The sequence below is a fragment of the Seriola dumerili genome, unplaced genomic scaffold, assembly GCF_002260705.1.
Source record: "Seriola dumerili isolate Sdu_G_001 unplaced genomic scaffold, Sdu_1.0 BDQW01000105.1, whole genome shotgun sequence".
NCBI lineage: Eukaryota > Metazoa > Chordata > Actinopteri > Carangiformes > Carangidae > Seriola > Seriola dumerili.
In genome coordinates this window covers 138483-151891 of record NW_019174360.1, presented here as the reverse complement: position 1 = coordinate 151891, position 13409 = coordinate 138483, and the positions used below count along the sequence as shown (strand labels likewise).

The 13409-nt window shown below is 41.8% G+C and overlaps 1 protein-coding gene across 5 annotated transcripts; it reads right to left on the bottom strand.

Annotated features, from left to right (window-relative positions):
* Positions 1–180: 180 nt before the first annotated feature.
* On the bottom strand, positions 181–10041 carry stat1 (signal transducer and activator of transcription 1). Of its 5 annotated transcripts, none has more exons than XM_022746510.1 (25): positions 9942–10041; positions 8046–8176; positions 7675–7819; positions 7477–7572; positions 6911–6997; positions 6299–6377; positions 6122–6213; positions 5265–5416; positions 4770–4928; positions 4537–4629; positions 4095–4154; positions 3988–4008; positions 3745–3835; positions 3220–3261; positions 2988–3077; positions 2715–2813; positions 2472–2607; positions 2330–2385; positions 2114–2211; positions 1875–2014; positions 1560–1748; positions 1374–1452; positions 1191–1287; positions 624–665; positions 181–499 (listed from the first exon to the last, which is right to left on the bottom strand). In XM_022746510.1, exons 2-25 carry the CDS (start codon positions 8171–8173, stop codon positions 470–472), a joined length of 2301 nt encoding a protein of 766 aa, XP_022602231.1. In that variant the 5' UTR covers positions 8174–8176; positions 9942–10041; the 3' UTR covers positions 181–469. The 5 variants fall into 5 exon arrangements, with proteins under 5 accessions (XP_022602231.1, XP_022602234.1, XP_022602232.1 ...); XM_022746513.1 differs by having other exon boundaries at positions 2114–2208; XM_022746511.1 differs by having other exon boundaries at positions 8046–8173.
* Between the last annotated feature and the right edge of the window lie 3368 nt (positions 10042–13409).

Genomic DNA, 13409 nt, shown 5'->3' with positions numbered 1-13409 from the left:
GTGTTTGGTGGCGTTCTCATTGTATATTTATGCTGTCGCAGGCAGTCCAGATATTTATTCACAGATAAAAACATTTAATAAAACTTTAGAGGGGAAAAAAACTATTAGATGGCTGTATGTTTTTTGGATTTGTGGGAACAAACTTCACCTGTGTCAATGACAAAGAAACATCACATCACATTCAATTTCTAATTAGTTTATAATCATTAGATTATACATTTGTTTTGTAACATACAAGTTTCAAGGTCTCATGCACAATCTTCACTAAGGATTATCAGGGAGTTTAAAAATAATTATGTACAAAAATAAAGTGACAGGTGGACTGGGTTTAACTGCTAACGGGGAAACTTGATATCCTTTCAATATGTTACGTCTCACTGAATTAATTCACAGAAGGTTTGATGCCCCACCTCGTCCAAATAGGGCTTTAGTCTACGTACAGTAGCCCTGCAGAGGAGGTGAAGACGCATCAGTTTTGGTTGGGGAAGTCTGAATTCATCTGAGAAGACAAGAAAAGAAGGACGACAGGTCAGTCAGGACATCTGTGTCTCGTGTGAAGCAGCTGCAAAGACAGAGGACGAAGTGAATGTGACACATGCAACACAGATCAAAGCAGATTGTACCTGAACGTCAAACTCTCCAAATCCAATCAGATTGCTAGAAACCTGAAGGCGGAGCAAGATGACAAAAGACAGATTTAAAGCTGCGCAGACAAACATCAGAGCAGAGAAACTTTTTTTTTTTTTTTAACTCTCTGCAGCCTATAGGAGCGTCTACGCTTCCAGATCTCACGTCGTCTTCAGTGCGTCATCACTCTGCGACTCTGCGGTTTGAGCTACAGACGTTTGGAGTCTGGAGCAGAACTCATGATCAGAGAGATTCAACATCACCTCCAGAACACGTGTGTGCAACTTTCTGTGTCGAAGGTTTCTTTTGTTTTTATTGTTTTTAATCTACAAAATACGGAAAAATTCAAGGTCTGTTTTTTGTTGTTTTATGTGCTAATATCCCCGATGATACTGCACAAGAGTCTTTACTGAGTGACACACTGATTCTGAATCTGTGCAGCACTCAGTCAAACCTTTGAATGAGAACTTTACAAGGCAAAAGTCTTAATGTCAGCTTGTGTAACTGAGCTTTGCAGGACAGCTGTGTGTGTGTGTGTGTGTGTGTGTGTGTGTGGTACTCACCACAGCGTCGATGTCTCTGGGGCCGACGAACTGCTCCAGAACCTTGTAGTCGTCGGGAGACATGGGCATCATGTTGTCCTGCAGTCTGGACGGATGTCTGGACCAGAGCAACAGGATGTTACTCCATCACTAATGAAACACATCAAGTCATTCTTCATACACACAGTGTGTCTGCTCTCTTACACTTCAGAGACAGATATGAGCTCTGTCTTCATGTAGCCGCTCTTCTCCCCGCTGTTCTCCACGTCCATCGGCTCCTGAGCTGGAGGTCAAAGTTCAAACCTTGATTACACTTTGTATAAACGCGTGTAAACAGTCACTGGATAAACAGACGGCGCACATGTGTGTGTGTGTGTCTGTGTCTCTTACTCTCTGTAGGTTTGGGGTAGTACTTCCCGAAGGCCTTGTCTTTGGGGATGCTGGGGTAGAGGAAGCGGAGCGGGTTTTCTGGGATGTTTTCAGCGGCCATCACCTTGTAGGTGCGGATGATGTCGGGCAGAGAGACGGCGCCCAGCTCCTTCTTCGTGTACGGCTCCACCGAGTGGAAGAGCGGCTTGACTGGGCGCAGGGAGACAAATGTTTAATTGCTGTGGACAGGGTCAGCAGAATAATGTGTTCTAAGTTTCACACTTGTTGTCTGACGGTTGCCATAGTAACGCATGCTAACAGGAGGCACGGCCTCACCGTGGACGTCGTGCTCGATCCAGGTGAAGGTGATGGCTCCTTCTCGGCTGCTCTCGCTGAACCTGAGCAGGAAGGTTCCCGGACACTTGTCGCTCAGCAGAGCCTTCTCCCGCTCCTTACTGATGAAACCCATGATGGAGCTGCAGCACAGACACATCCGCCGCGTTCATCCCAACATCTCACACTCGCATCAAACGCTCACACTCGTGCTGGAGGGAAGAAGTCCCACTCGTACTCACCCGTCGTTCCAGAGCGGAAGCAGGTGTCTTTTAATCAGATCCAGGATTCCTTCGATCCACAACCAGAAGGGAAACGCTTTCTCATTGGTGCTCTGCTGCTGGACGAGAGGTTAGACACAGGAAGTCATCTAATTAATCTAATTAATTTACCTATACATCTTAAAACCAAATGAATATATATATATATATGTTTATCTGTCACGAACTGTGGCTCACCTTGCAGAACTTGGTCCAGGGGATTTGTCCCTCTGGGTTCCTCTGGGCTTTGGCTCCTGCACAGAAACATTCAAACTTCACACACTTTATTATTTCACAGTGTAAAAAGGTGAAGAGTGAAGATAAACCCCGTGTTTCTGACCGAGCAGTTTGTCGGCCAGCATGTTGAGCTGCTCCTGGTTCAGGCCTCGCTTGGTGACCGACGAGAACTGCCAGCTGAGAACTTCGGACAGCTGAGACCACTTCGCCAGCGGAGGAGAGAGGAAGAACTTCAGGTTCTGAGGACGAGACGACAGAAGACTCAGAGCCTGCTCCACTCCTCTAGTTTAAACTGTGTGTGTGTGACTGTGTGTGTGTGTGTGTGACTGTGTGTGTGTGTCCTCACCTTGGGCTCGGTGGTGAGCATGTTGTACCAGAGGATGGAGGCCCAGCCGCTGGGCAGCTGGCAGACGTTAGAGATGACCACGACAGGCAGAGATATGGCCTGCGACCACAACAACAGCGATAAATAAGAATTCAGTTTCATTTCTTCTCTAGTCAAGTGAATTAAATGAGTTTCACCTTTTACTGAATCATCTGTATAATCTGATATAATTGTGACGTGGTCTCAGAGGTCGTGTGTGTGTGTGTGTTTGTGTTTGTATGAGTTTCCTCTCACCTCCAGTTTGATTTCGAGTCCCGACTGGTTGAGCTGCAGCTCAGACTCGAAGCTGAGCGAGTGGAGCTCCTCAGTGACGATCAGAGGGCCCTGAACACACACACACACACTAAATATCCAACTTCTTTTATGATGATTAATGACAGTAGAAATAATCTGCAACATTATTGATTTATAAAACTTTCTTTTTGCCCTTATATACATTTTCATAGTTTGATTTTTTGGTTCTTACCTCATTTGTTCTGTTCCCAGCGACTTTCTGCTCTTTCAGTTGCTGCGTGGAGAAAAACATCCAATTAGAGACACACGTTTTCTTTCAACAAAAGGCTCCAGTTTCAGAAACATAACTGGACTTAGACTGGACTGTATCCCTCCGCCACTCAGACTAGTTCCAGATTACATCCCTGTTTATCCAGAGTCAGATAAAATATTAAATATTTGTGTGAAATTTTGTAAGGCTTGAGTAATGGATAAAAAATGTTCAGTGTGAGGTCACACTGACCTTGACCTTTGACCCTTGACCACCAAAATCTAATCCGTTCATCCTTAAGTCCAAGTGAACATTTGTGCCAAATTTGAAGGGATTCCCTTGAGGAGTTCTGGAGATATTGCGTTCACAAGGCCAAAATCGTGTCATGTGAGGTCACCTTGACCTTTGACCTTTGACCACCAAAATCTAATCACAGTCACAGCACAAACAACTTTAATTAAATTAGTGTTTCCTAAATAATCACAGGCATTGAAACCGAGCTCTTACCAGATGTCTGAACTCTGCTGCCAAGCTGCCGTTCGACTCCTCCATGTTCATGACTTTGGTGTTTGTTCCCAAGATGTTGAACTTCCGAAACCTGATCAATCAATCAATCAGTCAGGACTCGTTAACGATGATTTATTCAACATTTATAGTGAGAAGAAGAACGTGTATTTGTTTTCTATATTATTGTTTTATATGTTTGTGTTATTTCTGATTCAAGTGGAGGTAACCGGTTTTGACACGTACCCTTTCTTCTCTGTAACATCCCTGAGGAAAAGAAGCAGCTGTGAGATTTTATTCAACAACACGTTCAAGCAGGAAAATGAAGCCGTGTGAACATGAAAGCAGCTTACTTATCAAACACAGCCTTGACTTTCAGCTGGTAGTTAAACTCCTGCAGCTTCACCAGGAACCTGAACAAAGACATAAGATACTCCACTCAAACAGGAAGTCACCGTTTCGTCAGTTTGGTGACATGTTTGTACTTGACATTTATGATAACTGACACTTTTTTTTTTTTTTTTTTACAACAAAACAGGAAACAAAAATAAAACAGAAAACCTCCAGGTGGAATTAAAAACTCTGACGAACTGTCTGTCTGTCAGCGTCAGTGATTTCAAGATGAACAGATAAAAGATGAACAGCACAACGACTGCGACAGCGACATTTTCTAAGAGCGGCGTTTACAAAAAGTGGAAGTATGATGTAAATCAGAGATATATTCTGCGGATAAATTTAAATTTTAAATTGAATTAAAAAAGACGCTGTGATGTGGATCGTGGTTTTGTGTCTCACCTCAGCTTCACGGTGAACTGGACGCCTGTTTTCAACACCAGGGGTCTCTGTGGGTGGGTGGGCATACAGGGCTGCCTCTCTACAACCAGAGAGCTACACACACACACACACACACACACACATTATTGCTTGGTACATTTTAATTCGAACCCTAACCTTACTACTAAGGTTTTTGCCTTAAGATCAAATACCAAATCGATAATCAATAACAAGGCGATCAATAACTTGCTCACTTAGAGAGGAGGTTCTTGAGGAGCTCCAGAGCTCGGGCCTCCAGTAAAGCTTTCTTCTGTGTGATGGGGTCGCTCTCGTACGTGAACTTCTGCTCCAACTCCTGCAGCTTCTTCAGGTGCTGACGGACCTGCTGCAGACTCTCCGCTACTGCTGTGAACCTGAGGAGGAAAAATAATTAGGGAAGAAGAAGAAGAATTAGGAAATAAAAGAAGCAAAAAAGTGGAAGAGGAGGAATGAGGAAGAAGGAAGAAAGGGGAGGAGTGAGGGAGCGTGGAGAAAAGAGGAAGGCAAGAAAACCAAAGTGGGAGAGGAGGAGGAGACACGGGAGGAGTAAAAAGGAGAAGAGGGGGAGAAGAAGAAGAAGTGGGAAGAGCTGGAAAGCAGGAAGAGGATGAAGAGTAGGACAGAGAGTGAAGGAGGAGGAGACATGATGAAGAAAAGAGAGAGGGGAAGGAAGGAGTGGGTGAGGAGGCGGAGCCACAGAGTCTCCTCACCAGTTCTGCAGCTGGTCCACGCAGGCGTTGGGCGGTCCTCCGATACAGGCGATCTGCTGCCGCTGCTTCCACTCCGGCAGCTCCTCGTTGATCAGGTCCGACAGTAGCGCCTGGGTGACGTTCAGGAGGTCGATCAGCTGGGTCACCACGTCCTGATGAGCAACGCCAGAGGTCACATGTCACATCACTTCCTGTTTCTTTCTAATTACTGTTTGAGGGTCAGCGAGGTGACGGGTTTTCAAACTGAGAGCTGAGAGTTGAACGGAGGCGAGGAAGGAGACAAGTGCATGATGGTTTGAATTTCTTCTCCTATGATCTCGTCTTATCTCCTCTCATCTTATCTCCTCTCGTCTTATCTCCTCTCATCTTATCTCCTCTCGTCTTCACCATCTTTCACTTTCATTGTGAATAAGTGAGGAAAAAAGAACAGTATCGCAGTAACCCAGTGATAGTTGTCTGCACAGCCATGGCTACACTGTAAACAGGAAGTGCTAAGAGCTAATTCAGCTACATTTAATGGGGACAGGCTCAAAAACAGGGCTCACTTTATTTCTCTAGACAGGTTGGTTTGTTTTTGTTCATTTGTGTGCCTCTTATTTCCTTTATTTATGAGTATTTTTGAATGAATGTGATTGAAGTTATTACTTTTATTATCAGATGTTGTATGTGGGCAGTGAACAGGTGAGTAAAGAAGGTGGTTCCCTTTATGTCATATCCTACAAATCCTATTGTGAACCTAAAAGAATTAATTAATGATGTCATTATTATGAATTTTTATCCCCATTTTGAGATCTGTTAGTGATCAAACTCAATTTCCATTTTCTCATCAAACTTTCCAGGTGTGTTTTTCTGCTCACCTGTCGTTTGGCTTTCAGCTCGAAGCACATCCTCCCGATCACCATCTTCTCTTTCTCCAGCTCCTTCTGCGTCATGCCGTTCATTTCATTCTCTACAGAAACAGGAAAACACACGACAGTTGAACCTTAAATCTGATTTTGACACGGATCTGTTTTAAATATTACACAGCTCCTCACCTCTGTTCTTCAGCGTGTTGATTTTGAAGTCGTACTCGTCCTGAAGATCTTCCACGTTCTTTATGTTCTGATCCACAATCTGAAGAACAAGATTTCAGCTTTATTACGTCATCGTTCATTTCCAGTTGTAAACTTTCATTATACATTAAATAAACCAGAAGAGATGTGGAAAAAACTGTGATTTTAATCCACTAATAACAACAGACGTTTTTCTGTGTTTGTTTTTGTTAAATTGGATCAAACTGGAATGAATTGAAAAGATTTTTGCAAGTCTGATTGATAGAAACATGTTTTTGTTTTGTTTTTTTAGCCTATATTTGCTTTCATGGTCAAATGGGTTTGATTAAAAGTATCTGGATTAGCTCTGATCAGCTGCAGTTTGCAGTGCATACTGATTAACTGTGACACTGAACGAAGCTTAAAGACGTGATGATTCTCAGGAAGGTTCTGCAGCGTCTGTTTTCTGTGACTTCTTATCAGATTTATGGTCGTTTCATCTCAACAGTGACAGATAATGACGCAATCCTCAGGAAGCGCGAGGCACACTGAGTGACATCGATCAGTTTCAACCGTCGCAACAACTCATACGCTGTTTTTAAAATGTCGTCTCACCTGGAGTCTGTCTTTCATCTCCTTCACTTTGTTGTCCAGCTTCTGTTTCTCCACCACCATGGCCGACACCGTGCCCTCGCCCTCCTGCTGCAGAAATAAATAACACCTACTTTAACGAGTCGGTCACTTTCTAACAATCCTTCAGTACATTTCCTGAAAATAACTTTTTTACTTTGGCACAATTGGCGCCTTTTAAAGCCCAGTAAATATTAATCACTATGCATATTCTTTGTGTGTTCTGCTCACCTGCTGTGCATCATCTTAAAAAAGCACGACTGTAGACACTAGAAATGAATTGGAACTAATTAACTGAACAAATTTGATCTATATTTATTGCCAAGATAAATAGTTCCCATTAAAATTTCCAGGAAATTATAAGGAAATCATCAATTTTCCATTAGTTATAGAGGTGTATGGGCTTTGAATATATGACTCAATATTATAAAATAATTAGGATATTTACAATTATAACTATTCAAACACAGAACAGTGACTGAAAGGAGATGCAAAGAGTGTTTCCTCATTATTTCAAAATAAAAGTTCTGTAAAAAGCTGCAGGTTTTTACCTCTGCGCTCTTTGCACTGGCCAGGATCTTCTGCTCCTCCTTCAGGTTTCTGGAGATGATCATGGCCATGTGGACCGGATCTTCCTGGAACCGATCCTGTCGAAAAACAAATAAATTACAGCCACACCTCCCAAAACAAACAAACTCTTCTGTCTCTGGTTTGAAGCTTAGAGCGGTGCATTAACTCTGGGGTCTGACCTGCAGGTTCCTCTTGATCTTGCGGATGTTGTGCTGCAGCAGGAAGTTGTTCTCCAGGGCGAAGCGGCTGTGCTGGTCGTCCAGCTGAGCCAGGAGGTCGTGGAAACGGACGGTGGCCAGCGAGTCCTGAATCGCCACCGTTTCCCTGAGGATGCAGAGATTGTTCTTATTATCAGGTGACCTCCAGTTTCAATTTACCATTACACCTGTACATTAAAATGAAATAACGTTAAAAATGGCTGCAGCAAAGCACTGATAAGTTTAATAAAACATTTCTAACACAACATTTCACAACTGTAGAAAAATGAAAAAAGATAATGACACATAAGCTATAAAAAGATATAAAATAACGTAAGTGTTTGACTTGTTACCAGTCGATGCTTTCGATCCACTTGCTCAGGTACTGTCGGATATCCATGGGGAAGGAGTCATCGTACAGCTGGTCCACCTGCTCCAGGTACTTGCAGTCCAGCATCTGAAGCTGGCACCACTGCGCCATCTTCTGGTGAACAAGTGCAGCTTCGTGACGATTCAGGGTTCAAACTTTTAGGTTTGTCCAGGTAAAAAACTGGAGCCTTTTTGAAGCCAATACCAATATTGATAATTGAAAATATGATATTTGTTTAAAACATAAACACGTGACACAGAGAAACATTTTTGATATGAATATGAACTGAGGAGACGTCTTAGAGGTGAGCTCTCGTTCTTGGAGTTTCTATGCTGCAATTTCATGCCACTTATCTGTCGACATATATATTGATACCAATATATCTGATTAGATAATAGACAGAAAACAGAAATCAAAAACAAACTGTGACATTTGAGGGAAAAGAATTTTCAATTTACTATATATCATCTCTCATTTCTGTAGAGATCAGCAGCTCGACTGTTGCTGTGGTTTAATGCATTTCTCAATATGACAGTATTTCAACATTTTGGTGTTGTAACTTCCCAATTCATTATTTCTATCTCCTGTTTATTTCAGCTTTGTTGTGTTTGGTCACTTTTCTGTCTGTGCAACATAACCTGTGTTCCTGCAGTAACCAGTAAAATGTTATGTAATCCCAGACGTCCTCACACTTCCCAGTGAAAGGTCTGAATCCAGCGCCTGTGTTTGCTCATTACTCTAAACCTGCTGATTGCTTACACAGCAAGGAACTCGGAAATGAGAAGTACCGACACTGTAGTCATTAGGAGCTCCTCCTCCTGCTCTGAGAAAAATATTGGAATTAGAAACCAGAGAATGGAGGTTAATCTGGGTTTAAATGAAAAGTTAGGTGTCAACAGGAAAGTCCAACATCTGAGACTTTAGGACGATGTGATAAATATTTCGTGCTGTTGATGGAAAATCCAAAAAAGGAAGACGACGAAAGAAAAGTTGAAAATAGATGATTTACATTGATTAATACAAAGAACATTCAAGTATTGCTGCATCAAACCTTCATTTTTTTTTTACATTATTTAAACTCAACTTTATTAATATTTTTTCACATTACAAGTTGGAGACATTAATGTAGGAGGATGACACCATAGGTTTCGTTTTCCCCACATGTCTACCTCCAGAATCTGCCTGGATAAATCTCAACAAGACTCTGCATGTAGAGATGCACTTAGAGCTCATATAACGTGTTTTATTTTGTATGAATCATTATACTGAACTGTCTTTTCATAGCAAACCTGCAGTGTGAGTTATACTACGTGTCTGCAGCACAATACAGGTTTCACATTTGCATTTTCAGAGAATAATATCTCTCTGGCTGCTCAGATCCCCAGGGAAAAACACTGAGCTCTGGCAGTCCTAATAAACGAAACTCTGCTCAGACATTAAGGTTTTCTAATATTCCCGCCATATATACCTTTAAACAGAAAAAGACTCAACGCGTTTTCTGAATGCTGCTGTGGCACAGGTGAATTCGGCCTGTGTGTAATTACCCAGGTGTTACATATAAACGATAGTTTCAACATGTAGCACAGGTTACGTTTAGACGTCGGTGACGAATACTGTAAAATAATAAAGATAAAATTTGATTTGAATAACTGCTGTTTTAGTGGACAATAATTCAAATAAATATACAAGTGGACGCTAGTATAAAATGCCTTTAGAGGTGTTTTTTGTCTGACTTTGTCGACTAGCAAAGCCAACTTTCAACTGCTCAGTTTCGTTAGCGAGCTAGGCACAGCGTTCAGAGTGTCCCGATAAGAGGAGAGGGAGCGGGTTCGGGGGGTAAATGATGCCACTACGAGAGAAAGTAAGTCATTAAACTTACCTTTTATTTTTGAGGAAATGTGTGCAACCTCGAAAAGAAGTGCAGTCTTCTTTTCCGAAAAAGCTCGGATCTGTCAGGCAGCTTCTCAGCCTACTTTTGAGGTATCTTACTGTACGGAAACACAGTAAGCCAATCACCGCTTCGGATTCACGACATGTGTCCGCCCATTTGATTATGGCAGCCAATCAGAACGAAGGCAAGGCGGCTGTTCTATCAGTAAGCACGCCTCCCCAAAACAACAATTATACACAAGGTGTTATATATAAATTTACCGATAACAGCACAAAATAAAACAATAGACACACGTTTTGACGATTTATAGACTCTAATGTTGTGAAATTGTATGTAAAATTATAAATTATAAATTATATTTGAATTATTAAAAGCAAAAATAATGCAGTTTTTTGGGGGGGAGGGAAGCCAGGACACAGAACAGCTCCAGGGTGACCACGTGTTTTCAGAGAAAGAGAAAGTAAGGCAGACAACTGAAACTATGGAAGTAAATTAAAACCAGTAAAAGAAAAAATGAGATAAAAACGCCTTGATAAAAATAAATTATGAGATAAAAGTAAAAATTATGAGATATAACGTCATAATTATGGGATAAAATGTCAACATTATGAGATAAAAGTTATAATTATGACAGAAAATCGAAATTATGAGCTAAAAGTCAGAATCTTGAGGTACTTCAACAAAACAGAGTAGCAGCTCTGTGGTGTGGGTTCAGAAATGAATTGTAAGTACATGAAATATGGGATTATTTTTACCTCTTTGTGTGTGTCTTTATTTAAAAAAAAAAAAAACAAGACAATAATAAAGGCTTAAAATATTCTTTTCTTTTACCATTATTTACAATGAGTATTTTATTCAGAAGCACAAGAGAATAATGTAACTGTTAATCAACGATACTGATAAAAAAATCTGAAAAATGTACAAATTTATCCAAGAACTGCAGTTTGCTCTATAAAACACAACACAGCAAGTGGTAATATTCTTATTAATGCAAAGACATTAGTAATAACTCCTCATCTGACAACTGTGGACAAGCTCTTTCCTCACATGCATCAGAGTATTCCCGACAGTTTATCATTATTCAACATATTCATAGTCAACAGTGGCAGTTTTAATGGTGGGGAATATGAAACTTAAGTACCTTCTACAAGTCACGCAAATTCTCTGGTGAACTCTGGTGCACCCATGTGGCGGAAACTAAATTATCTGAATATGTGAAGATCTTCATTACCCAGCAGCAGTTGAGTTTGTGGGTTTGGCACCTGTGCAGAGCAGATTACACACTGCTAATAATACTGACTGACATCAGTGTTTGATCACTGTTTGTCCTCTGCAGCTGATTTTCCAACGACACAGTTCATCAGTTCAGTTCTTGCTTTGACACACAGGGACCAGTGTCCTTCAGTGCAGCATCCCCCCATCTCTGCTTCACTTTCAGAGCTCCAACTGATGCAGCAACATCACCTCCTGTTTCATACTCGTGTTGTGTCTGAGCACATGTATTTACTGTATATTGTGAGTCAACATAGTCTGAATTCTAACAATCAAGTCATTCTTGATTGTTATGTAAAGATAAATAGCAACAAATGCAGGATATAAAAAAGTTTCCATCAAAATACGCTGCTTTCATTAGTTTTCTTTATCCAAAAACACATTTTAAAATCAAAACATATAAAAATATTCACCATAACATGTTTTTAGTAATTTTATTGAGATTTAAAATCTCATGAAAAGGAATAATTCTGCAAATCTTAGTTTTTTCCTGCTCAGTGATCTGATGCATATCTGCAGAAAAAGCAAACCACCGTGCATCAATTATCTCTGATGGACGTTGTTGCAGCAAAAAAAAGGTTAAGAAAGTTGACTCAAGTTCACTGCAGAATCACAAACGTGAATCTGTGTCACTCATGGACGTTCTGTTCCAACAGCAAAGACTTCTGGGTCAGAAACCCCCGTGAAGCACAACAACAGTCAGGACATCTGCACTCAGCTTCAAATGGAGATGAGACCTCCCTCTGAGATCACATTTCCTGCTCTCACATCGATGGATCCTGAACCTCGCCGGCTGTTCAGACACGGTTTTCTTGAGATTAAAGTTAAGGTCGGTTCAGAGGCCTGGTGTTGGTGTGAACTCATGCAAATCAGCTGCATTAAGTATGTCTTCTACTAGTTCTTCTATTTACTTGTGAAGGAGCATTTACGATATTACACAGAAATGCTTTCATCTGAAGTACCAGAGTTTAACTCCACGCCCCCTAACGTCTCATGACAAAGCACATGTCTGACTCTGAGTCTTGTCAGAGGTGAAACAAGCGACTGCTGCTCAGTCTGGTGCCAAGTTACACTTCAGAAATACAAAATCCTGCAGCCTTAAAACACAACGTCATCGTAAAGGAGGACGGCGTGAAGTCCACTGGTTTCACTCCACTCTGTTGACAGGGGTCGCGTCCTTCAGAGGCTGCATTAAGACCGACTGCGTCACAGCGGCGTGACTAGACTGTCCTTCTCCTCCTAGGCAACGAAGGCTCCGACAGGTGGATCCATCATGGCCCAACCTATCCCAAGATTCATTGCACAACACAGACAGACAGAAAGCCTGAGGATCACTCTTATACATGTTAGAATTGGGTTTCAGTTCAGTTCAACAGCTGATCTTAGAACTGTTAAAGCTAAGGGCCTTAAGGGTTGCTAGGTGACAGGAGCCACGCTTTACGACACAATCGTAAGGGCGGGCAAAGTGAAAATCCTCCGTAGGCCAGACGGTTTCAGTTCAGTTCAGCCTTCGCCTCCTCTGAAGGAAGCGGCTGCTGAAGTGGGACACAGCTGCAGATTCCTTGGCACTAACGCACCAAGAAATTCTGCAGTGCACCAGCAAAAACCACAGAAGAAGAAGCTTTTAAAAATGTTTTGTGACGCTGGAGATGTATTCAACTTTTCAGGATGGAGAGAACCGTGTCCTCCTCAGTGGACCTTTAAGGCTTGAGTCTATAGGAGAAGACACGGCTGACAGTTTACAACACGCTGCACAATCCATCCACCGCAAAGAAAATCACAACACTGAACGACACACCTGCAAAAAATAAAAATAAAGAAGTCTCTTCTCTCTCCGCTGCTGTGACGCTCTTGAGAACTGGTCACAGCGAGGAGTTTGCAAACAAGCGTTGGGACAGAGAGGGGCGACGTGTCGGCTCAGAGTCACTCGGTTCATGTTTTTAAAAATAAAGGCGCACATGGAAGACGCCCTGCGGGGTTTGTTCTGGTCAGGGCTCAAATCAGGACACGTTTCATAAGACAGGAGGACAGGAAGCAGCAGGAGTCCGTCTATCTGTGTGTGTGTGTGTGATGGATGAATCTTAGATTTGGCTGCACTGACACGGTTGTGTTTCCAGAGCTCATTTAAAAAGCATAAAGTAAAGAAAGTTGTGACATGAGCAGCATGGTTAACATATTTACATT